General features: G+C 42.7%; 1 protein-coding gene across 2 annotated transcripts in view; it reads left to right on the top strand.

The window, feature by feature from the left end:
* Positions 1–2,423: 2,423 nt before the first annotated feature.
* The window catches only part of npnta (nephronectin a), a 64,215-nt gene continuing 41,023 nt past the window's right edge, over positions 2,424–25,615 (top strand). The window contains exons 1-5 of one of the 2 annotated variants that reach the window (XM_048530103.2): positions 2,424–2,899; positions 4,696–4,796; positions 9,992–10,042; positions 17,078–17,170; positions 25,298–25,417. In XM_048530103.2, coding sequence (XP_048386060.2) covers positions 2,820–2,899; positions 4,696–4,796; positions 9,992–10,042; positions 17,078–17,170; positions 25,298–25,417 — 445 coding nt within the window. In that variant the 5' untranslated portion in view covers positions 2,424–2,819. The remainder of the gene's footprint in view (positions 2,900–4,695; positions 4,797–9,991; positions 10,043–17,077; positions 17,171–25,297; positions 25,418–25,615) is intronic. The other variant, XM_048530112.2, reaches the window with a different exon arrangement.

The following is a 25,615-nucleotide window of genomic DNA, read 5'->3' on the forward strand; positions in this document are numbered from 1 at the left end:
GGACTGACAATTACCTTAACACAGCTCTCCAATAGTTGTTCAGCTTTACTGTTTCTTAACTGTAGACATTCAGCATTAATCCTCCACATGTCTCATCCCAATGAAATATTAAAAAGTGAAGATGTCTTAATAAGGAGATAATGCGTAGAGTGATATATTAACTTAAGTTTCTGACCTCCTTCCCTACAGGAAGTCAAGGGGACCCCAATCCCAAGGATAGAAGATCTCATGCATGACCCCACCAAAACTTGTTTTCCAGCCACAGTGGCAGAATTCATGATGTGTGTTCAATGGGCTGACAATTAACCAGGAATCCTACCAACTACCTAAAGCAGTATTCCACACGGGGCGGGGGTGGGGGGGGAGTGAAGAGATAAGCAAAAGGAAATCTCATTTCCCTTGTGACGTGGTGTGACAGGTGACAGGCCACACATAGACATTCCTTCCATGACAATTGGCTCATGTGGAACTCCGAAGAGATATTCAACTCGGAACATTAATTCTATTTCTCGCTCTGCGGACATTAATTATGTTTCTCTGTCTAGGAACATGCCAGATTTGCTCCATTTTATCCAGCACATACAGGATTTTATCTACGTCATACTTATGGTTATATTAGTGAGCTAACAGCCCCAAATTTGAGTTCAAGTCCCACTTTAGCAAGTTGTGAAATTGAACTCAATAACCCTGGACGCCTAAGTCTGGTCGATGTTTTGTCATCAATCTGTTCAGAGATGTTATCACACACCCTCCAGAGCAGGTGGATCTTGAACCCAGATGTTCGTGGCTCAGAGGTAGGGACACAACCTCTGTGCCTCAAAAGCCCTAACTTAAGTCTGATACTAGGAAAGTCTGATACAATAATGATACAATATTGATCATGTACCCAGACACCAAGTCTCTTTGGAGTCCCAGTGCTTAGTTTTTCAACATTTAAAAAAAGTACTTTGTACAAGTAGGTCAAAACATGGTAAAGTTTGTCAGCCTGAAACCATGAACTCTTACTACCCTCTCCACAGACATTGCCCACTACTTCTATTCTTTGTACTTGTTACTCAGCCAATTTCCTAACCATCTCAAGCATTAGTTCCTTGACTGGAGCTCATGTGGAGCAGTGATTCTGTCCCCAGACCTCTGAAGGTCCAGGTTCAAGACCTACCCACCCTGACAGTATTATAGTAATTGTCTGAACAGGTTGATGAAACATATTTCAAATGCAGTTATGTGTTGGTTTGCCATGGGGCAGGTGGTGTTTGAGGAAGGAGGTGGGTGGGATGCTTGGATTTTCAAAGCCTCTTTCTGTGCTTGAGCTCAGCCTCCACCTTGATGCTGTCAAAAGGGTTGGCACTTTGGTGACTACTTCTTCACTAGTTTGGTCCAGAGATTTGAGTCGGTAGAGGTATTTCATTTTTTCAGGAAGGCTTTGAGATCATTTCCTTTGTCCTCCTAGATATTAGGTCTAATGAGAGCAATACTTTCTTCATCATACTCTTTCTAGAGTCTATGACACATATCCTTGTCGCTGTCTGAGTCCCTGATATTTTCTGACTCTGTGTGATTTTCTCTTTCACCAACCCTGTGGCTGACTTCACCAACAAGTTTGGTTGTCTAATCATTCACTTTATCTTCTTCTGGACCCCGATGCCAGTACAAAAATAACACATTTCAAAACAGAAGTGTACTGTTCAGAAATCAGTGAAGACTATTTAAAACATGTAAAGGAAAACTTCAGTCCCTGGACTTAAACAGCAAGATACAAACTAAGAACTGGGGAGCTAGTGCTGTTGCAGGACAGTGGGGCCTACTGATTTAGTATAAGGAGCCCCTGCATCACCTGGACCAGCTTCACCTCTCTTCCTATTGACTCTCGCTCTAAACCAGTCACCACTTTAACTCACAAAGTGTGCATAAAACGTTTCGTCTGTTCCCAAACGGATTGCACCTTCACTCCAACTATTCCTCTTATTCATCTTTTCTTGTTTACTTCTTTCTTATTCTTAACCTCTCGCTACGCCCCCTCTCTCCCATCTCTCGTTTTCCCCGTGTATATCATTCTGTTTCTTCTTCTCAATGCATTGTCCTCCTTAATTTTTCTCACCCATTCAATTTCTCTGTCTCTCTCGACTTCTCTGTGTCTTCAATATAGCCCCCTATTAATTCTTCTCTCTCAATTTCCTCGTCCCTCTCACGTTGTCTCTTGTCCTCTCGTATTCGCTTATCCTCGCGCTTGCTGTTTCTCTTGTAGTTTTTTTTCTTGTAAACTTTCTCCCAATTCCCACCCGTCGGGATCCTGGTGGAGGCTGACACCGACTGCCGGTCGCTGTGGGGGTCCGAGGGTTAGGAGCGGGGGTGGTGGGAGGTGGGGACGGAGAGACAGGGTGGGGAAGCTTGTTTCAGGGGGAGGCTCGGGGTGAGGGGTCTTTCTCTCTTGCAAAACTCTCACGTTTCCAGTGCAGAGTCGACCTCTCCCACTCTGTTCCTGAAACTCCCCACGCACTTGACAGCAGGAAAGTAACTCCTCCCACAGCCCAGAGTGAGGAGAGAGAGCACAGGGAATAGAGAGAGGATAACAGCCCCACTGCGGAATTTCTGACAACACACAGCCCGAGGAACTGGACCTCCGAGCGGCTACTGGCTCTTCCACAGACTGGGGCACCTTTCCCGAAGAAGTGGAGAGGTCGGCCTGGGGATATTTGGAAGGCGGTAGGGAAGGTGGAAATCGACCGATTCTAGCACAGAGCCCACGCCGGCGCCGGGGGCTTCTTCCCCGGGGATCAGGAAGACGCTGTTGCCGCTAAGGGAGAAGAGAAGAAGACACTATGAGGGGTTTAGTATTGCAACTGTTGGCGGTTGCCACAGCATGTGTGTCCCTCACAGAGGAACAGAGTAACAGACACAGGTAAGTGATTGAGTGTGAGAGAGAGAGAGAAATCTCCCTGTAGTACAGCGGGAATAAAATAACAGCAAAAATCCCAGCCAGCTCAATTATGTATCATACGTGTGTTATTTTATTGAAATAATTACTCTCCTTTGTGAATGTTCTATCCAAATTATGTGAAATTATACGTCGCTTCCTGCAATGTAACACCTGCTGAGGTTGACACTGGAATGTTTGCAACAATGTTCCTATGGCGTTTACTTTTATTTCAAAGCATTTTTTGTAACAAAAATAATCAACGTGCATCAATTACACAGAGCTCCTGCTATTGGAGAGTAAGCGTGTGCCGAATGTGAGATTGCAGCGATTAAAGATTGTCAGACACACAGGCACCCGTTTGTCACATGTTCGGGCTTGTACCGTGTGAGTCTGCGACAGGGCGAGCGCCTCACTCTGGGTCCCGCTCGCCTGGTGGCCGCGCTGACTGCAGCAAGTGTCAAAAAGACCCTCTCTCAAACCTGAACCACCACCCACACACCACCCCCCCCCTCACCTTGAACCTCCCAAACACAGTGCACAACTGCCCCTATACCCACAAATCTCACCCTGTTTCTCATAACCTGTCACACATCCCAAATCCCATGAACTCCCCACCCCCTTCCCATGTCCAACTCCCAAGCCCTCCTCACACGTTCCCATCCCCAGCCCCCACGTCCGTACACGATCCCAATCCCACCCTGTCACGTCCTCCAACGCCAATCCCAGTCCCACTCTGTCTCACACCTCCAATACCCATCCACTCTCGCCCCTGGATCTCACCCCTCCCAACCCCTCATCTACCACATCCACATTTTCCAACCTAATTCCCTCTCTCAGCCTCAACACCCACCACCTCAAACCCCACAACTCCTACCCCCTTACACTCCCCAAACAGCAATATCACCCAACTCTTACCTTGCATCACTTTCCCCCCTGAACTCCCACCCCCAATTTCCAATACACCTCATTCCTTAACCTCTTCACAGCTTCAACTATCACTTCCAATTCCCCCTCTCACCTCTCAACTGCCATTCCCACACCCTCAGATCCTAATGCCTTGACCTCCAATTTTCTCTCACCCACCGAAGTTCCTCACACCCTACAACCCCCAACACCACCCTCAACTCCAAACCTCAGCCCCCTCATGCTCCAACAAACTCTGTCACCCCTGAAGCTCTTGGCAACAATTTTCTTTCCCCTCATCTCCACCCCACCCCTCCCGTATCAGTCGACAAGACAAACAAAAAACTTTGCTCCCTGTACTGAACATCATGGTACACCATACACCACAGCTTAGAGGAGGTCCATTTGGCCCCCACGTTTGAGAGATCTCACTAAGCCATCCCATTCATAGAAACAGCAGTAGACCATTCAGTGCCTCCAGGTTATTCCACGGCTTAATGATGTTGAAACTAAACTCCTAAACTTCATCTACCCACCTCGTTTCCATAACCAATTCCCTGACCCTGTTCCATGACTACGTAAACACTTTTCCATTTTTAACAAGAGGTTTAGTTGTATCCTTATCTATCTCTCTCTCTTCCCCACCCCAGCTTGGTTCTTTGACTCTTATCTTAAATGTGTGCTCTCTTTTTCCTGACCCTCCTGCCATTGTAAATAGCTTCTTTTTGTATCTTTCATCAAACTCAGTAGTTTGATGAATGAGGACCAGTGAATGTTTGTGTCTTCACCTTCACTGCCTGCAATTTTTTTTTGTATTTGCCCATTTCCCCTCCTCTCAGGTTCCTGACCCTCTTCTGACCTTGTTTCCTGTTCAGGGTCCGCAAGCATCGGTCTATTCGGGGAGGCATGTGTCGCTATGGTCTTCGGACAGACTGCTGCTGGGGATGGAATCGTAGACCTTGGGGGCAGTGCCAGCGTGAGTACCTCGACCTGACAGCATGGGCTCTGTACACTTACATCTGGGGCTTTTACACTCACAGCTGGGGCTTTTAATAAAAGCTGGGGCTTTTACTCTGCTGGGCTTTTACATGCATCTGGGCTTCTACACTGACAGCTGGGGCTTTTACACTTAGAGCTGGGGCTTTTACACAGCTGGGCCTTTTACACTCTCAGCTGAGGCTTTTAACATAGATGAGCTGTTACACACAGATAGGAATTTTGCACATTGCTGGTTAAATCACAGTTGGGCTTTTACACAATATCTGGTGTTTTTACCCACAGCTGATTTGAAGATCTCAGACATAGTCAAGAATCTTTATACAACTGTAACATTTAAGAATTACCAAAAGGGGCAGCTGTGTTAATTTGGGGCTTTATTATCCTAACAGAATTCAGTTGCTGCGGATTTAATACCACTACAGAGTATTTTAGGTGAAGCTTGCAGGGTCTTCTCTCCATTTGACACATGGATGATGCACAGATCTAAAGCTATAAACACCTGAGACTATCGCACAGATTGATAGCTCTTAAACAGTCAGAGTGTTTATTAAACAGCAGACGATAAAAGTGACTATCACACAATGTTAATTCTCACAGCGCCGGGTGCATAGTAATAAATATTGTCAACATAACTCTGGAATAGAGAACTCCCACAATATTCAATAAGACTGTAGTAGAGCTAGAGTTTTAAACACAGCTCTGGGGCCAAGTGCCTGCATGTTGATGATCATAGTAACATTGTAAGTTAGGAACATTCAGTCCCTTGAGCCTGTTCCACTATTTAATTAGATCATAGTTGATTTATATCTCAAATCTGTTTTCTTAAATTTGTTCCACGGTCTCTGGGCCTAACACAATAAAACTATCCCAGACTCCACTGCATCCCTGCATCCAGCATTATGGAAAAGAAAGTTCCAAATTTGTTTTCCCCCTTTTGTGAAAAGTTGCTTTCTGATTTAGATCCTGAGTGGTCTAGCTCTAATTTTGAATTCATCACCTCTCCCTCCCCTGTTCATGAATTCACCCACCAACAACAGCAACTTATGTAACGCCTTTTTAAAGCAACACAACACCCACAAGTAATTCCACAGGAATGTTATCAGACAAGATGTCAAACTAAGCCTCAAAGGAGATATTGTCTCAGATAACTGAAAGAAGTAGCTTCTAGGGAAGAAGAAGGCAAGAGAGACCTTGGGGCCTAGACAACTGAAGGCACCATTGATGGCAGAGAGATTAACATTAGAACAGGGGTGTTCACTTGACCATAATTAGAACAGATATTTCATAGGATTCTGAGGGTTGGAGATGGCAGAGGTAGAATCATAGAATCCCTACGGTGTAGAAGCAGGTGATTCAGCCCACCAAATCCACATTGCCCCTCTGAAGAGCATCCCTCTAACACGCACCCTGTACCCCTGCTAAACCACCTTCACTGCACATCCATGGACACTATGGACAATTTAGCATGGCCAGTCCACCTAACCTGCAGATCTTTGGACTGTGGGATGAAATTGGAGCACCCAGAGGAAACCCACACAGACATGAGAAGAATGCGCAAACTCCAAACAGACAGTTGCCTGAGGCTAGAATCAAACCCAGGCCTCTGGCACTGTGAGGCAGCAGTGCTGAGCACTGAGCTACTGTGCCACCCCAATGAGTGGAATGGACAGGTCTTCTGGACGTTTGAAAAGGCTGATAAAAGAACTTGTTGCTCCATTGGGAGCCAATGTAGATTGCACACACAGCAATAATGGGTTAATCAGATTCAGTCTGATTTGAGACACAGGCACCAGAGCTTTGGATAATCTCAAATTTAGGGAGGATGGAATGTGGGAGAGCAGCCCAGGAGTGTGTTGGAATTGTCGAATCCAGAAGTAACAAAGAGATGAATGGAACAGCAAAGATACTTTTTCCATATTTGCACATTTCAATATTTTAAACCATCTCAATCAGATCATTCTTCAATCGCCTACACTCCAGGAAGTGAAGCTGGGTTAATGCTCCCTTTCCTGGGTTTAACTCTTTCTGCTCCGTTCCTGTGAATAATAGAGTCTGGGACTTTTTTTTAAAAAAAGTACAATCCGTGAGATCTTTGATGTGGTGCCAGTGAAAAACTGTCACACAACGCAAAGACCAGTGCATATTCACTTACTACCGAGTGTTTGCACTTAACGAACCAAATTATTTCTCCAACATGCTAGAGGCTATTTTAGATATTTTCTAAGCCACGTGTTCAGACATATAATTGCATACCTCTGGAGAGGGTGGGATTTGAACCCAGGCCTCCTGGCTCAGCACTAGGAACACTAGCACTACACCACAAGAGCCTATTTTATTCTGTGCCTGGTACAGCTGAAGGGTTTACACATCGTAACCAGCTTTTATATAACTAACTGTTTCTCACAAAGCCTAGATGAAGTTTGTATTTGCACATGCTTGCCTGGTATTAAGCAGATGTTTCGGGAAGCAATTTATATCTTTCCGGGTTTCTTACACGCAAAGGGGCTTCTTGGACCTATGCAATTTTGCAAAGCCTTTATTATCGTTGTTAACTGTTTTTGAGAATGCATCGTCTTCAATACATTCCAGGTTATTTAGAAAAAAATCAAACATTCCGACTGTATTTTAAATCTGCATCTATCACAGTGTTCCGAGAAGAAGTGGCCAGTTTTAAATCGGCGGGATTAATGGAAGTGGCTGTGTGCCACTGATCTTGATCAAATTCCTGCAAGCATCCAGCAGGTTGTCCCGCTGTGTCCTGCAGCCAAGAAACATTGCAGCAGCTCCGCCTGCGAGATCTGCTTGTCATTCATTCATTGGGCGGCAGGTGGCGCGGTCTCCGTATCGGGCTTTGGGGAGGGGAGGGGGTGCGCTAATTTTGAGTAGCTGAGATTTGGTGGCTTTATTTCCTTAAAAACACAGAACCTGTCCCAAAGTCGAAGTTTGCAGGAAGCAGAGGAAAGTTATGGCGCAGAAAGTGGCCGTTGACTGTGCTGGCCCTGTGAAAGTTTTAGCTAATTAGTTCCACTCCCCTTACACTTTCTCCTACTATGTTCTTCCTTTTCCAGTAACCATCCAAATCCTGGTTGAAAATTATCGTGGAACCTGCTTTCCCCGCTCTTTTATGCACTGTGTTTCACATCATGACCGTTACTGCATTTTAACATATCTATTGATCTTCCCTCTGCTTGGTCCTGAATTTCTTTAAACCTGGCACCTTTGGTTACCAACACATGCTGGTTAAAAGTTTATCTCTGTTTACCCTATCAAAATCTTTCTGGGTTGTAACCTCTATTAAACCTCAGTCTCTGTTTAAAGGATGGCAGATGCAGTTTCTCTACCGTCCCCACCTAACAGAAGATCCTTATCCCTGTCGTACTGTAGTAAATAATCTCTGCACTTCAATGTAGCTGAGGGTTGAATAATGTTTTATAAACATTCACCGTAACCCCTCTGTTTTTGTGCGTTCTGCCTCTGTTCAATCAAACCGAGGACGGCATTTAAAAAATAATCAACCTTATCCACCTTCCCTGCCGTCTGAAAGATTTTTGCATGTGAACCACCCTCGGTTACTCATCTTTGGAAAGGAGAGGTCCCGGTAGGTCAAACTGATTGAATGCTTGCTCATTTTTATGACCACTGCTAGTTATTCTGCAGTCATTAGTGAACGACATAACTCCATTGAAACAGGGAGCAAGAAGATGGTTTAATGGCCGTGGAAAGGATTAATATCTAACCTGCCTAAACCACTTCAATTTCACTGTAATCTTATTTTTTTTTCATTGCCAAGTAGCTTTCATAAGCTGGAAACACCTCCTTCAGTCACTTTCCCCAGCGGCAGGGCATGTAAACGTAGAATCACGTTGATAGACCCATTGGGTTTCATAGAATACCCTAAGAAGTGTGGAAACAGGTCATTTAGTCCACACCAACCCTCCAAAGAGCACCCCCAACCATATGTCATAACCCTGCATTTCCCATGACTTATCCACCTAGCCTGCATCTTTATGATTGTCAGAGGAAACCCGTGCAGACGGAGAGAATGTGCAAACTCCACACAGCCATCTGAGGCTAGAATTGAACCTAGTTTTCCCTGGTGCCATGAGGCAGCTGTGCTAACTGAACCACCATGCCACACAGGCTTTCTGGTGGCTCTTTGAAAGAACTTAGTTCCACTATCCCATTCTGTCTCCATTCTGTATTTACCATTTGCCCTTATGACAGGAACTAGTACTTCTACAAGTGAGAATTCGTTTCACACATCACAGTTGAAAAGAATAGTTCAGTGAGACATTGCAGGCAGCAGGCTGTAACTTAATTTGCCCAGTCACCAAATTGCCATTACTACAGAGTAAAAAGAAGCACAATAAATCCTGTGTAATAACTCAGAGTGCCAGTCTTGTTATTTCAGTCCATAAATGTTTTCGTTGTAAGTTTTTACTGTCAATTTCAAGATCTTGTTTCACATTGCATAAAAATCTCCCTTTTTCTTTCCAAATGTAGCCCAACAATAGAATTGACTTAAAAGTATAATTCAAAGGAGATGAGTTATTGCAGTCTGGCTGCCCTGTAATATTATTGTGGACTTCTTTAGGAAGCACAGACACATTGAGCAACAACTTATAACAGTAACAGACGTGGCTATTACAGCACACGTGGATGAAATGATGCTGATAATCTTTGCCTGCTGACATGTTGCCAAGCTCGACTTGCTCACAGAGATATATTTCACGCTGACAAATATGCATGTTATAACTGAACGGCTCCTGATTTGGGCTGGGCCGTTTTCACTGTGAATCAGTGATCAAGAGGCAGTTCCTACTAATGCTGAATGAACTCTCTGAGAACCGACTGATAATTGGATTGAGAGGTGGTCCAGTTGGAGAGAGACAGTTCCCATCTCACATTCCGCCTTCCGTTTGCAGATTAAAGTGACTGATTCTGAGTAAACAGCGAAGTCTCAACTGAAATAAACAGTTCCCTTGTGAATCATGTTATGTGTTTTAGAAAGTTTGAAAATAATGTGTGTGGGTCAAATGGCCCCTTTTTGCACTGTAACAATTGTGCCTGTGTGTGTCTGTGTATAAATGTACTGGAATGTGGCTTGTTGACAAAATCAAGGCCAACCTCCTAAAAAAAGGCTCTGGAATTCTCTGGATATTTGTTTTCCAGCTTTCATCCCGTTAATGCAGAGAATATGTCGAGTAACGTACCCTCTGAAAGGTTAGCTGAACCTATTTCTTACAATAATCTTGTTAACTGGTAGCTTGAAGACAGGCTGTGTGAAGCACTGAGTGACCTCAATGGCAGGTGTCAGCCGTGGCTCTATGTCAGGACTCTCACCTCTGAATCAGACGGCTTTATGTTCATGTCCCATTATTGAGAACTCAACCCAGAATGTAGGCTGGCTCTCCTTAACAGTTGTTAGTGTGCTGTCCTGGATGAGGGGTTAAACTTGAAAATTGGAACAGGAGTGGGCCATTTAGACCCTCTGGCCTGTTTTGCCATTCACTGAGATCATGGCTAATCCGTGGCCAAACTCCATAGACCTAACTCCGAGGCATATTCCCTAACACCTTTGTTTAAGCAAAATTGATCTACCACAGATTTGAAATTAACAACAGATCTAGCATCCACTGCCATTTGTGGGAATTCTGCCTGGTATTTATGGATGTACTGTCTGCCTTCTCCTAGGCTACAAAGAACCCACAGCACCTTCCAAAAAGTTGCTGGGGACTACTACTCCAATACCCTGGCTAATATTTATCCCTCAATCATGCATCATTAAAACAGATAATCTGGTCATTAGCACATTGCAGTTTATGGCCTCTTGCTATGTTTATACTGGCTGCCACATTTCCTACCTTTTGACAATGATAACACTTTTAAAGCGCTTCATTGGATACAAAGTTCTTTAGGACATCCAAAGGTGCTGCATCGATGCAAGCTTTCTTTTTCTTTTTGATATAGACTGAGGCACGACGTCACCTTATTCTGTCGGCAATAGGCCACAACGATCTCAAATGTGTTTCTCTTTTTTGGTGTTAATGCCTGTCCTGTACCACTCAGAAAGCAGCACTTCCTAACACAGAGCTCACTCTGAGGTACTCTCAGAGACACATCCTTAGACAGGAGTTATATGGGGTCTCTGGATTTATGGAATGGCCATTTATTGTGTCGGTGGTAATTTAAAACGAATGCTGACATCTCAACAGCAGGATATTTTTTTGGAGCCGTCCTGTCAACACTGCACGTAATCCCCTTGCCCACAGCTGTTGTCTGCAGATTGTTGCTAGGTTACAGGGCTGTATATTCTGATTTTACTTGCAATGCTGAAGTATAGCTGGGTGCAGACTAAGTTGGATTGTCTTTGTTAGTTACGATAAAAATACATCTTTTATTTGCAAAGTGAACAATATTGTAGAAAGAATTCACTCGTGGAACCTGGCCTCTCTTGCTTAAAGTGCACACTCACTAAAGAACTCACAACCAATTTTGTTCCCAGTGAGTTACTATTTGTGATGAATATGTTATTCTCAAACCCAAGCGGTACTGTATAAGAAGGAATGCTGCATCAAAAGGTCAGGCTCTTGTTACTCAGTAAGATTTACAATAATTTTTGGAGGCATGGATCACTATCATGTGTGGAGAGAGCTAATTGGTAAATCGAAGCCACGAAGAATGGAGCAGTTTCTTGTTAGCTCTTTCTATTTCAATCTGAAGGTGGTGGTGGTTTCGATTGTGGGTGTGGGGAAGTGGTAGGAAGTTATTTTTTTTGGCAAGATCTAACTTCTCCCTCTGCAAAGCCATTCCATAGCACTGAGGTAGAGCTTGGACAATGAAAAGGTTAAGAGCAAGCTGGCATTTGTTTAACAGATGCGGTGCCTAATTTCACAACTGAGCTGACAGTGCCCGGTAAGATTAAAGGGCTCTGCGTGCAGGTGATTCACTGGGTGCAGTTCATTATTCAGGGCAGGGTGCCTGCTCAATATATATAACGTCTGCAAGTTAAAAGGGAGAATAATCGATGAGGAATCCAGCAACTTCTGTGGGAATGTCCTATTTTCTCATTGTGCAGCTTTCATTAGATTGAGGGCTGATTGTTCATCTTGCATGACTCAAGCATGGGACATTGAATAAACATCAGGCTGGACCACCCATGAAGTAAATCCCCCACATACAAAAGAGGTTCAAGAATAACAGAAGGAAATAAATACATGAGCCAAACCACCCCTGCCTCCTCCCATTCTTTGATAAACCTGCCTCTGAGAACTGTACAGAGTGCGATATGGAAGAAATTACAAAGTATAATTCAGGTGTCCGATCTAAGAAAGTATTTTTTTCTCAGAAGGTTGTAAATCTTTGGATCGCCTCGCCACAGAGAGTTGGGACAGAATCCTCGTATATATTTAAGGTTGAGATAGATAGATTCGTGGTCAATCAGGGATCATGGGTTATGGGGAAAGGGCAGGAAAGTGGATGTGAGTAATGTTGGATTGGCCTTCGTCATATTGAATGGCAGAGCAGACTCAAGGGGCTGAATGGCCTACTCCTGTTCTTATTTCTTATGGTCTTTTCCATTGAATCTTAGCTGGAGATGCTTTGCTGGTATTGAGGATTTTTAATGAAATTTCCTGTTTTGTCATAAGCTTAGGAATAATTTCTCTCCATTTCAGACATAAGTGGCATCCCCTTTACTTTGGGACGATGTCCCCGGTTCTAGATTCCCCGACCAGGGGAACCATCTTACTTGCATCCTCGCTATGCTGTCCCTTTAAGTATATTGTAAGTTTCAATGAGATCACCCCTCATTCTTTGAGACTCTAGAGAATACAATGCCAGTTGGCCCAATCTCTCTAGGACTGTCGCACCTTCGAGAACAATCTGGTGAATCAATCTTGTGCTCCCTCTACAGCAATAATATCTTTTGTGAGGTAAGGAGATCAAAGGTGCACACAGTACTCCAGTTGTGGTCTAACTACGCCCCTATACCATTGAAGTAAGTCTTCCCTACTTCTGCACTCAAATCCCCTCACAAAAAAGACAATCATGGAGGATTGCCATTGCTGTTGTAACCATAAATCAAAGAGATATCAGGCTAGGAGTACAGAAAATACAATTACAAAACATGTGCAACTTGCACAGTAATTGGGAGGTTAGAGAGAAAAATAAGAACTTTTATTTGTCCTGGGCCCCTCTGTGGACAGTTCAAGAGCAATACTGTAGATATCAAGGAGCAGCATGGATGGAAGTGGTGACTGCTGGAACAGGGAAAAAGAAGCAATGAAACAACTTACAAAACACAGGAGTAAAACCTTTGGAATTCTTTACCACAGAGAACTCAGTCTTTAAGTATGTTTCAGGCAGAGATTGGTAATCAGAAATCTATCAATGATGTGACAGGTTTATAGGGATAGGATGGGTGAAAGGCATTGAAGTGTTTGATTACATGATTGTATTGAATGGCAAGGTAGAATAGACGGGCTGAATTGCCTACCTCTGTTCCTAATGCTTCACCAAGTGACCATTCTTAAAGTGTGGACTAAGGTATTGAGTGTTGATTGGAAATTTATCATCGAGTGTCAGAATATGAGTCTAAGCCTATTGTGAAGATTTAGAAGCAGCTTATTTCCCCAGTCCTAGTACTTTCCAGAACCTACTGACACCTGATTTCAGAGCATGTAAGTATCTAAGCATGGCAGTTGGTGTGAAGAACACTAAAAGAAGGCAGACTTGTACTTCATAACCATCAGACATGCAAAAGTAGTTTCAAACCAATGAAATACACTTGAAGTGGAGTCACTGTTGTAATGTAGGAAATGCAGGACCCAACTCACTCACCACAAAATTCCATAAACTCTATGTGATAATGACTAGATCATTTATTTATAGTTAGTGTTCTCCATGATCTCAGGATGTAGGGGACAAAGCAACGAAGAAATGCAACCACAACAGCAATGGGACAAATGACCTGCTGAGGTGATAAATGTTGCCTGGGATAAGAAGACAGCCTGGCTCTTTTCCCTAAATAATTCAGTGAGAGGGTAGGCACAGATTCAGTTCAACATCTCATCTGAAAGATGGCACATTTGAAAAGTCAGCTTCGACTGATGGTCAAATCTGTGATGGGGTTCTTGAATCTTTCTGATTTGGAGGTGCGAACATTAGCTGCTGAGCCACAGTTGACTCCTGAAACACCTTAAGGTCATGGTGGGGTGATGGTGAACGTGTCTATTATCGTTTGAGTAGTAGGCATACTTTTGTATGGTTTAAAAAGTGCCCACTCTCAATTTGTTACAAGACTGTAGAGAAACTCTTCACCTGATGCACCATTCCCAGTGGGTGCTGTGTGATTGGTTTTGATCTCAAAACACTCAGCTCTAATCGCAAACTAAATGCCTTATTTTTTTCTTGTCTAATGAAACAAGATGAATTGTGTTTTGAGCTGATGTTACTTTGGTTGGGATCAGAGTCCCATCCCCCTTGGCGATGTATGCCATTCGAATTGTCGGGTGACAAGGTACAAATGATTTTACCTGCCCAACGACCACAGGTGCTGTTGTAAATCTTACCTAAGTCAGTGTTGTTATTGCCTATTCCTACTGGGTCTTGCGATATGTGGGAAAACTTTGCACACACTAGGAACCATAGGCCAACAAATATTCAAGGATTCCAAACATTGCAATTTTAATTGGTCCCATTCTGCAGAAATGTGGCACTTCATTGTCTTTCCCCCGAAATCGCTCACTCTTTACGTGAACTTCAGCTGCTGGCCACTGCCGCTACAGGTCACTGCCATCTGCTGGTCACTGCTGCCTGCTGGTGAATACTGCCTGATGATCACTGCAACCTACTGGTCACTGCTGCCCACTGGTCACTGCTGTCTGCTGGTCGTTGCTGCCCACTGGTCACTGGCATCTGCTGGTCACTGCTGCCCACTGGTCACTGCTATCTGCTGGTCATTGCTGCCCACTGGTCACTGGCATCTGCTGGTCACTGCTACCCACCGATCACTGCCGCCTGTTAACAAATAATTTTCACTTCCACAACACAAGGCGTCACATGCAAAGGTGAGACTTTTTTCTTAATCGTGTGTGCACTGACATTATTGTGGAGGCATTTTCCAATGGTTGTTAAACATTTCCTTATTCAAAGTTTCTGTTTTGTGTTCTCTTATCATACTGCATTATTTAGTTTTGGAATTACTGATAATATAAATCAGGATGAAAAGCTACTTCAATAAGACTCTCACCCATGTCTTAATCAGACTCACTCCCTTTGATGAGCCGATGGGTGTGGTTCATAATCTGTCCCTCTCCAAATATAACACAGGAAGTCAAGTCACCTTGTAGCATGTGGAGAGTCACTGAAAACAAACATAACTGAAGTAATATTGGTAGGAATTACAGTAGAGTGGAGTGCGCAGTTCATGCCTTCAATGCTGACAGCCTATTGGATGCAACAAAATTAAAAATTAAGATCAATTTGTAACTTTGTTTTTGAATGAACAAAAAATGTTGAAGAAAATATGTTCCGTTTTCCCTTTTCCTATTCCAATGTAATGTTCCAAAGCATTATTGCAGAGGCTGGATTTGAGACCAGTAAAGTGCTGACTTCTTGTTAGAGCCACATAACCAATCCAGGTTTATAAATGTCTTCTGTCACTAGAGAATTCATCCAATCATACAGTTTAACAGAACAGAAGGAGGCAATTCGGCCCTTCAGGCCTGTGGGAACCCTTTGAAAGAGACATCTAATTCATCAAACCCCCTATACTTTCTCTCGATAGCCTTGCAACATTTTCCTTTGCAACCATTTATCCAAATTATTATTGAATTTTTGATTGAAACTGCATCCCCTTTCTTACAAAGCATTGCGTGCCAGATTTTTAAAAAGTAACAAAAACACCTCTCCTCTGGTTCTTTTGCCAGAATAAGTCATAGAAATAAAAATGGATTTTAGTTTTGGTCATTGTAAGCGGTGTCTTGCAGTCAATTAGTTATTTTTTTATTGACTATTCTCTTGCAGATTTCAAATTTCTACACAGCTAGAAAAATGGTCACTGCAGTGTTTCCTACATTGACAACATAAGAAGTAGGAGCAGTTGTACAAACCATTAAGTTTGCTCTGCCATTCAGTAAGACTGTGGCTGATCATCAGCTGGATTTCCCTGTATCTCCAAAACCCTTGTGCCCATAACTTTCTACTTCCCATGTTCTGCTGTCATCTCCTGAATGCTCTCAATCAATCTGGCTTAACTGTATCAGTGACAGCTCTCCATTGAACCATTCATTCCTCACCTGGACAATGTCCACGAGCTATTCAGCCTAAGAGGACATTGCCAATAAAGTCCACAGTTGTATCTCATTCCTGCAAGATGTGACTGTAACACAATAAATATGGTACTGATGTCCTCTGTTTTCCATCTCCCCTCCTCCCTGACCAAGTCCAAGGTGCTGAAGTCAATTGCAACCCCGTCCAAGATAAGCTAACTGCAATAGGCAGAAAGGATTGGTTTTCTCTGCTTTGTCTGATGTAGAACACTTATTAAAACTTCTCTACTATTGTAAGATACTTTAACATGTACATATTAAGGTAAGTCAGCATCATGCAGTGAAACAAAAATAACAATGTTCTGAGGAGGAGCTGAAACTAGGTTACCTGACTGAAAATTGTACTAACATTGTGAATAGCAAGATGTCCAATTACAGTGTCTGTCGAATCCAAGTTGAGGTAAGTCCTGTGCTGTTATCCCTTAAAGGATGTCACTGTCAGTCCAACACAGTAGCTTCTATCATGTGTGAGTAACATGATAGTGGTATTGCCAACTGATTAAATCAGCAGCCGATTTGTAATACACAAGCCTTTTAATAATGGACGGGGCAAATTTTAGAGAAAAAGAAGGGATGCCTCGCAGCACACTTAATGTTCAAAGTGTAAATTGTTTTGAAAAGGCACAAGTTAGTTGAATAACAATCTCATTCTGAGAACATGTCTTCCTAATGTATTTGTTAAATCATTGTTCAAGGTCAACCATTGCCTAATAATGTTAGCATAGCAGTGACATTGTCTTTGTTAATTAATTACATGAGAAATTCACATCTAATTATCTGTTCTTAATTATGTAGAATGTGTTGGATTGGAGCTATAGAATGTAGCATCTACCATTGTTGATACTGTGACAGTGAACTCCCTGAGCAGATGAGGCTAATGTTTGATTTGTTCCAAACATGAACTTGTTTATTCTACTCTTACCAGCTGTGTGCCAACATGGATGTAAACACGGCGAGTGTGTGGGACCAAATAGATGCAAGTGCTACCCGGGGTACACAGGCAAAACGTGTAGTCAAGGTAAGAACAAGAAACAAGCTTCTCCCAATCAGAATTATGATATTGTCCAATGCTGAAGGACTTTCTTATCTGAGTGAACACTAAATACACTTTGACAGATTAGTCAAGGAATTAGTCAATTAGTCAAGGAACACCTTTTGGCATTACACACCAGTACTATATCAACCGTTCCCATCAATAGACTGCATGTATATAGTTTGTTCTCGCAGCAAATAGTCCTGAATTTATATACTAAAGAAGCATGAACCATCGAATAAATTTTAGGTACACATAATTTGGAGCTAAAATATTTACCAACTATGGTATATTTCTGAGTTACGTATGTTGGTGATATATATGATTTTAATACATAGAAGTGCAAGTATATGTACTGGTATATTTTCGGGACTGGTCAGCTCTGTTGTCAGGACAGCAAGTTTGTGAGAGAGTAACATAACAGCATGAACCAATTCCCACACTCATTGCCTGAGATAGAACATAGAACATAGAACATTACAGCACAGTACAGGCCCTTCGACCCTCGATGTTGTGCCGACCTGTCACACCGATCTGAAGCCCATCTAACCTACACTATTCCATGTACGTCCGTATGCTTATCCAATGACGACTTAAATGTACCTAAAGTTGGCGAATCTACTACCGTTGCAGGCAAAGCGTTCCATTCCCTTACTACTCTCTGAGTAAAGAAACTACCTCTGACATCTGTCCTCTATCTTTCACCCCTCAATTTAAAGCTATGCCCCCTCGTGCTCGCCGTCACCATCCTAGGTAAAAGGATCTCCCTATCCACCCTACCTAACCCTCTGATTATTTTATATGTTTCAATTAAGTCACCTCTCAACCTAATGAAAACAGCCTCAAGTCCCTCAGCCTTTCCTCGTAAGACCTTCCCTCCAGACCAGGCAACATCCTAGTAAATCTCCTCTGCACCCTTTCCAAAGCTTCCACATCCTTCTTATAATGCAGTGACCAGAACTGTACACAATACTCCAAGTGCGGCCGCACCAGAGTTTTGTACAGCTGCAGCATAACCTCTTGGTTCCGGAACTCGATCCCTCTATTAATAAAAGCTAAAACACTGTGTGCCTTCTTAACAGCCCTGTCAACCTGGGTGGCAACTTTCAAGGATCTGTGTACATGGACACTGAGATCTCTCTGCTCATCTATACTACTAAGAATCTTACCATTAGCCCAGTACATTGCGTTCCGGTTACTCCTACCAAAGTGCACCACCTCACACTTGTCTGCATTAAACTCCATTTGCCACCTCTCAGCCCAGCTCTGCAGCATATCTATGTCTCTCTGCAACCCACAGCATCCTTCGTCACTGTCCACAACTCCACCGATCTTAGTGTCGTCTGCAAATTTACTAACCCATCCTTCTACGCCCTCATCCAGGTCATTTATAAAAATGACAAACAGCAGTGGACCCAACACCGACCCTTGCGGGACACCACTAGCAACTGGTCTCCAGGATGAACATTTCCCATCAACTACTACCCTCTGTCTTCTTTCAGCAAGCTAATTTCCGATCCAAACTGCTATATCTCCTACAATTCCATTCCTCTGCATTTTGTACAATAGCCTACTGTGGGGAACCTTATCGAACGCCTTGCTGAAATCCATATACACCACATCAATCGGTTTACTCTCATCTACCTGTTTGGTCACCTTCTCAAAGAACTCAATAAGGTTCGTGAGGCACGACCTTCCCTTCACAAAGCCATGCTGACTATCCCCAATCAGTTTATTCTTTTCTAGATGATTATAAATTCTATCCCTTATAACCTTTTCCAACACTTTACTAATGACTGAGGTAAGGCTCACTGATCTATAATTACCAGGGTTGTCTCTACTCCCCTTCTTGAACAGGGGAACCACATTTGCTGTCCTCCAGTCATCTGGCACTATTCCTGTAGACAATGACGAGTTAAAGATCAATGCCAAAGGCTCAGCAATCTCCTCCCTGGCTTCCCAGAGGATCCTAGGATAAATGCCATCTGGCCCAGGGGACTTATCTATCTTCACCCTCTGTAGGATTTCTAATACCTCTTCCTTGTGAACCTCAATCCCACCTAGTCTAGTAGCCTGTATCTCAGTATTCTCCTTGACAACATTGTCGAGATATGATGAGCCTCAGATTAAACTCACTACCAGCCATCTCTCTCTCTAATGAGAACAGTGGTATGGTTCTCTGGGACTATGCTGACTTTCACTTTAGTTACGTTTGGGACGTCCTGTGTGACAGTGGATGACTTGGCCTCTACAGCCTTCACAGGCGCCACAGATTGAACACTGTAGGTTATTTAATGGGTTCTATAATTGTCTTATGATGCAAACCATTTCAATCAGAGTTCTGAAGAAGGGTTTAGGCCCAAAACGTCAACTTTCCTGCCCCTCTGATGCTGCTCGGCCTGCTGTGTTCATCCAGCCCTGCACCTTGTTATCTCAATCAGAATTCATCAGGTTGACACTGTTTTAAACTACAAGCAGATTTCAGATTCATTGAGGAAAGTCAGACTTGCTAGCCTGATAAATGAGGACAAAGCCACTCGGGACTTGACCTCTGTCCATTGGAGAATTGAACTGTTTACTCACAGCCCTGATCCCCACGGACATCAAACGAGAAGAGTTGCCCACTCTGGTTTGTAAATAGCCAAGCACAAGCAAGTATTAATGCTTACCATGGGTTTTAGACCAAGGTTGATCTTGATTTATGTGAGCAATTTGTCTAAAAGCGGTAGTGAGTGCATGTGCAACAACATAAAATGCTGGGTTTATTTGTCATTATTCTTTATAGTTTTATGAAGGAAACAATTAGAGAACTAGATGCTGGACAACCTTTCACCTTTGGGATCTGAGTTCATACGATGGGCTGGGCTGGAAGTCCTGTTGCTTTCGGATGTCCGGCCTGCAACAGGAAGTTACTGAGCAGGCTTTCCATTATTGTAATAAACAATGAAGAAGATTCTTGCATGTACCAGGCCTTTGTTTAGGCCCATCCCAGTTGAATTATACACCTAAAATTAAAAGATTCTGTCTTTTAATAACAGGGATATGAGTAAAAAAAAGCAACTAATAAATGTGTCAAAACCTTGATTTGCCTCAAATTGGATTACTGACTGCCACATTTTGGAAAAGATACTTCATCTTAGAGTCATACAACACAGAAACAAACCCTTCGGTCCTTATCCTAAACTGAACTAGTCCAATTTGCCTGTGTTTGGCCCATATCCCTCTAAACCCTTCCTGTTCGTGTCCCCATCTAGATGGCCTTTTAAATGTTAGAATTGTACCCACCTCTGCCACCACCTCTGACAGTTCGTTCCATACACACACCACCCTCTGTGTGAAAATGTCATTCCTCAGGTCCCTTTTAAATCCTTCCCCTCTCACCTTAAACCTATACCTGTCTAGTTATGGACTTCCCCAGCCTGGGAAAGAGACCTTGGCCATTCATCTTATCTATGCCCCTCATCCTTGGAGATGCTGAGTGTGAATTCACCAGAAGGATGCTGAGGAAGCTCTCGCTGGGGAATCAGTGACAAAGTGAAATCAATTTCAAACAGTTACTAAGTGTGAGGAGTGAGATTGAGAGAAAATATTTGAAGTAGACATTGGAAACCATGCTTGAAGGAGAGATGCTGGGACTCATTTTAGATTGTACTGGGAAAGAAGCCACATAGCCACAGGGTGTAGTGGTATGGTCTGCAGTAATCTGACAATGCCCTGGGGACATGGGTTCAAATCTCATCTCCACTGCTGGTGGCAAAATTTCAATTCACTGAAAATCTGGTCTAATTGTCTAGCATAATTGTAACCACTGTTGATTGTTGCCATCTGGTTCACGAATGCCTTTGAGGGAAGGAAATCTGCCTCCACATGAGTTCAGACCCACAGCAATGTGGTTGACTCTTAACTGCCCTGTGGGCAATTAGGGACGGCGATAAATGCTAGCCTAACTGGTGGCGTCCACATCCTGTGAACAAACAAATGGCTATCCTCTTAATTTAAAATATTGGGATGTGACTGTCACTAGTTAGGCCAACATTTATTGCCAATCTCTAATTGCCCTGGAGCTGAATGGCTTGCTAGGCTATTCTGGATGGCAGGTAACAGTCAGCCACATTGCTGAGAGCCTGGTGTCACACGTAGATGAGATCAGGTAAGGATGGAAGATTTCCTTCTCTAAAAGGTGAACCAGATGAGATTTTATGACAATCGACAGCAGTAATATGGGTGACCATTAAGCCAGGTTTTAATTCCAGGTTTTTCCCTTGGATTCGGATTTTGCCATCTGCCATTGTGGGATTGGACTTGGGATTCCAGTGGCAACTATGTCACTAATATTACTGCTACACCACTGTATCCCTAATTCTAACGGACTGCTGTGAGAAATGAAAAATTGCAAGTTACTGGAATGTGTTTTAAGAGAGAGAGACAGAGGTGTTTATACCAATTTTTGAATGGAAACTTGGATGAGCTATAAGACTGAGTGCTGAGTTAATAACACTAATTTTGTGTTGCCTCACTCCACCACACTTAACCCCACCCCTCCTATTCTGACACATTGGAGGGAGGTTACTCTGTACCTAAGCACTCTGCACCTGACCTGGGAGGGCTAGATACTGACAATGGGCATATGAAATAAGAAAATGCTCCATTTGTCAACACTAAAATTTCCCCCTCACTCTAATGAGCAGAAATTTTCACAATACCCCAGGATTTTATCATTGCTAATTCTTCCGATCTTTGATACAAAATTAATGAAACCCTGTTCAATGCATTTTTCCTGACTACCATCAGAGCTCTTCTCTCTCTCTCTGTCTGAATATCTGCGCTATAGCACAGGATTTCCTGAACTGTGAGGTTATTCTTTGAGGGTCACAAGCTTCCAGGAAGCAATGGCTACATAGAGCTCCAACCCTGTTCTAAAACCTGCACGATTCCTTTAAATCTTTGGAAGTTTACCTCTAAAGTGGATGTAGCCAAATCTGCTGAACCTTGAGATCAAAATATTGTGTGGTAAAACATTGTGGAGAAATTGGTGAATTGAAACTTTATAAAAGCTGCGAATGAAACAGACACAATTTACCCATATGACTCACCCTCATTCCAAACCCTGGCTGTCAGCGCATTCGGGTCACAGTGGAAAATCATTTTGGAAACATTGCTATAGTTAGTGCTTTGTCTGATTAACTATTGATCAGGTTACAGATATTGTAAACATAAAGTGAGCTAATTCTGATATGATTGAACACTGATATATCCAAATAAGGGAAAGCACCAATGGTAATTTAAAACAAATCAAAACCTAAACAATATGTTGAATTTGTTTGGTCTTTGTGTGATCTGTGCTCCTTTTTTTGTATATAGGGGACTGTGAGAACTTTACATGGAATGTAACATTCAGAGGTCACTGATGTTAGTGATCATGTTTATTAAGTAGATGGAAGAACCTTTTGAATTGTGGTTAGATTAACAGTTTGTACATTTTTGTAGGTGTTGGCATCATAGTTGTGAAACTTGAGTAACAACGTCAATATCATAAGCAGAAATTTCACAATCGTGATGCGGGTAAATACTGCCTATTTGAAACAACTGTCACTATCCAGTAAATTCTAGCTAATCTCTGAAGTCTAGGTGGTATCACTAGATTTATTGATCTGCAAGTTTAATTTAGATAAATGTGAGGTGTTGCATTTTGCTAAGAGAAACCAGAGCAGGACTTACACAGTTCATGATAGGCCCCTGAGGCATATTGTCAAACAGAATCATAGGGGTGCAGGTATGTAGTTTCATGAGAGTGGTGTCACAGGGTGGTGAAGAAGGGGTTTGGTATGCTTACCTTTATTGGTCAAAGCATTGAGTGTAGCAGTTGGGATGTCATGTTGCAGTTGTACAAGACATTGGTGAGGCCGCTTTTAGAATCCTGCATACATTTCTGGTCACTCTGCTATAGGAAAGATGTTGTTAAACTAGAAAGGCAGCAGAAAAGATTTACAACGATTTTGCTGGGACTGGAGGGTTTGAGTTATAAGGAAAGGTTGGATAGGGTGAATGTCCAAGATCTTTTCCCCAAGGTAGGAGTGTCCAAAACTTGAGGGCATAGGTTTAAGGTGAGAGGGAAAATATTTAAAAGGGGCAACAATTTCACACAGAGTGTGGTGCATGCATGGAATGAGGACGTGGCAAGGGGGATACGACTAGAACATTTAAAAGACATTTGGACATGTATAGAATTTCTACCATGTGAAGGCAGGCTATTTGAGCCATCATGTCCACACTGACCCTCTGAAGAGCACCCCACATCTCCTACCCTGTCTCCATAATGCTGCATTTCCCATGGCCAATCCACCTAGCCAACATGTCCCTGAACACTGAGGGCAAGTTAGCATGGCTTCTCCACCTAAACTGTACATCTTTGGACAGTGGTAGGAGACAGGAGCATGGGAGAAAACTCACACAGACACAGGGAGAATGTGCAAGCTCTGCACTGACAGTCATCCAAGGCTAGAATTGGACTCAGGTCCCTGGTGCTGTGAAGCAGCAGTGCTAACCACTGAGGCATCGTGCTGCTCCAAGTACATAACCAGGAAAAGTTAAGAGGAATATGGGCTGGTTGCAAGAAAATGGGACTAGTTGAGTTTAGGGTACCTAGCCAACATGGACGAGTTGGACCAAGGAACCTGTTTCTGTGCTGAGTTACTATGACTGTAATAAGTGATTATACAAACCTATAGTACTTGTATTGAGTCACACGTAACTAAGATGAAAGCTAACCATTAGGTTCCTTATTTTGGTGCTCTGTCTTCCAAAATCAATGCCTGCCCCCATAGAATTTGGAATCATTCAAGCTGAGTCATCAATATCAGCCTGACTGCTGTGACAGTGGGGACAACTGAAACCTAATGATAGTATTTGTGTGATATATGCTGAGTGCCTTAATACAAACGTAACTCCAAAAGGATGTACATACCCTCGAAACCAGACAGATTCAATCAGTTTGATTCTGAAGGTTATTGGGTTGACCTATGAAGAAAATTTGAGCACTCTCTGAAGTTTAGAAAGTTAAAAGTGATATCGTTGAAATGTGTAAAACTCTCAGTGTAAAATACTTGCAAAGTAGATGTTAAAAGGTTGTATTCACTGGCTTGGAGGTTAGGATACACTAGGTTATAGTCTCAGGATAAGGGCCGCTAAGAACTGATTTGATGAGAGGCTTCATCATCCAGTCGGGCTGAAAGTATTATCAATTATTGTGTACATGAAGACTGAGGTCTATAGATCTTTAGACACTAACGGATTCAAGGGACATGGGAATACGAGAGCTAAGTGGAGTTGAGGTAAAACATTATCATCATATTGGATGATGGAACAGGTTTGAGAAGTCACATGGCCTCCTATTTTTATGTTCTGACTTTCAGTCTAAGATCTCATGCTTAATATATTCCTGGCAGCAAAATTCTGCTATTTCTCCGTTAAATTATTGTTGTTATTGATGTAGATGACCATTTTGGACCATAATAATCCAACTATCACACTGGACCAATATTAAAACAGAATAAATCAAGGAATTGCAGGTGCTGGAGATGTATAATAAACAAAAACAGAAATTGCTTCAGAAACTCAGCAGGTCTAGCAGCATCTGCAAATAGAAAGCGGCATTAATATTTTGAGTCTAGTGACCCTTAATCAGAAGACTCACTGGTTTGAAAACATTGATGTTGCTTTCTCTCCATGGATGCTGCCAGGCTTGCTGAGTTTATACAGCAATTTCTATTTTTCTTCCAGATCTCCAAAAACTGTGATTCTTTGTCTTATTTCCTTTCTGATTGGTTGGTTTGTGATGCACAGTGACATCGACAGCACTGATTTAGTTCCTGAGGCACCATGAAAACTCCACCCACTCGACTTCTCCCTTCACCTGAGGTGTAGTGATCCTCAGGTTAAACCAACATGAGTCATCTGTCTCTCTCTCTCTCTCTCTCTCTCTCTGTCTAACGGGAGAGCAGCTCTGTGTGGCGCCTTTAACTGAGGTTACATGTACTGCGTGAGATGTAACTTGGTGATTGAGAGGAGTGATTTTATGCTGAAATTAACTGCAGCATTTATTTTTCGGAACAGATTTTAATGAATGTGGGATGAAACCTCGCCCGTGCAAACATCGATGTATGAATACGTATGGCAGCTATAAATGCTACTGTCTGAATGGCTACATGCTCATGTCTGATGGTTCCTGTGCAAGTAAGTGGTTCACTTTCAATGGCTTTAGAAGATGCTAACAGTTACTTGGTAGTGAACATTGTAGCCTGCAGTAAGGCAATGGGTTCTTCCTAAAAACTTAGGTTCATTTATTCAGTGCTTGCTGCTATTGAAAGTAATTGCAACATTAATATTCTTTATTGCAATGGATAGTGGTGGCAATGTCACTGGAATCCAGAT

Source organism: Stegostoma tigrinum, chromosome 1 (assembly GCF_030684315.1).
Source record: "Stegostoma tigrinum isolate sSteTig4 chromosome 1, sSteTig4.hap1, whole genome shotgun sequence".
In the NCBI taxonomy this organism is placed as follows: Eukaryota; Metazoa; Chordata; class Chondrichthyes; order Orectolobiformes; family Stegostomatidae; genus Stegostoma; species Stegostoma tigrinum.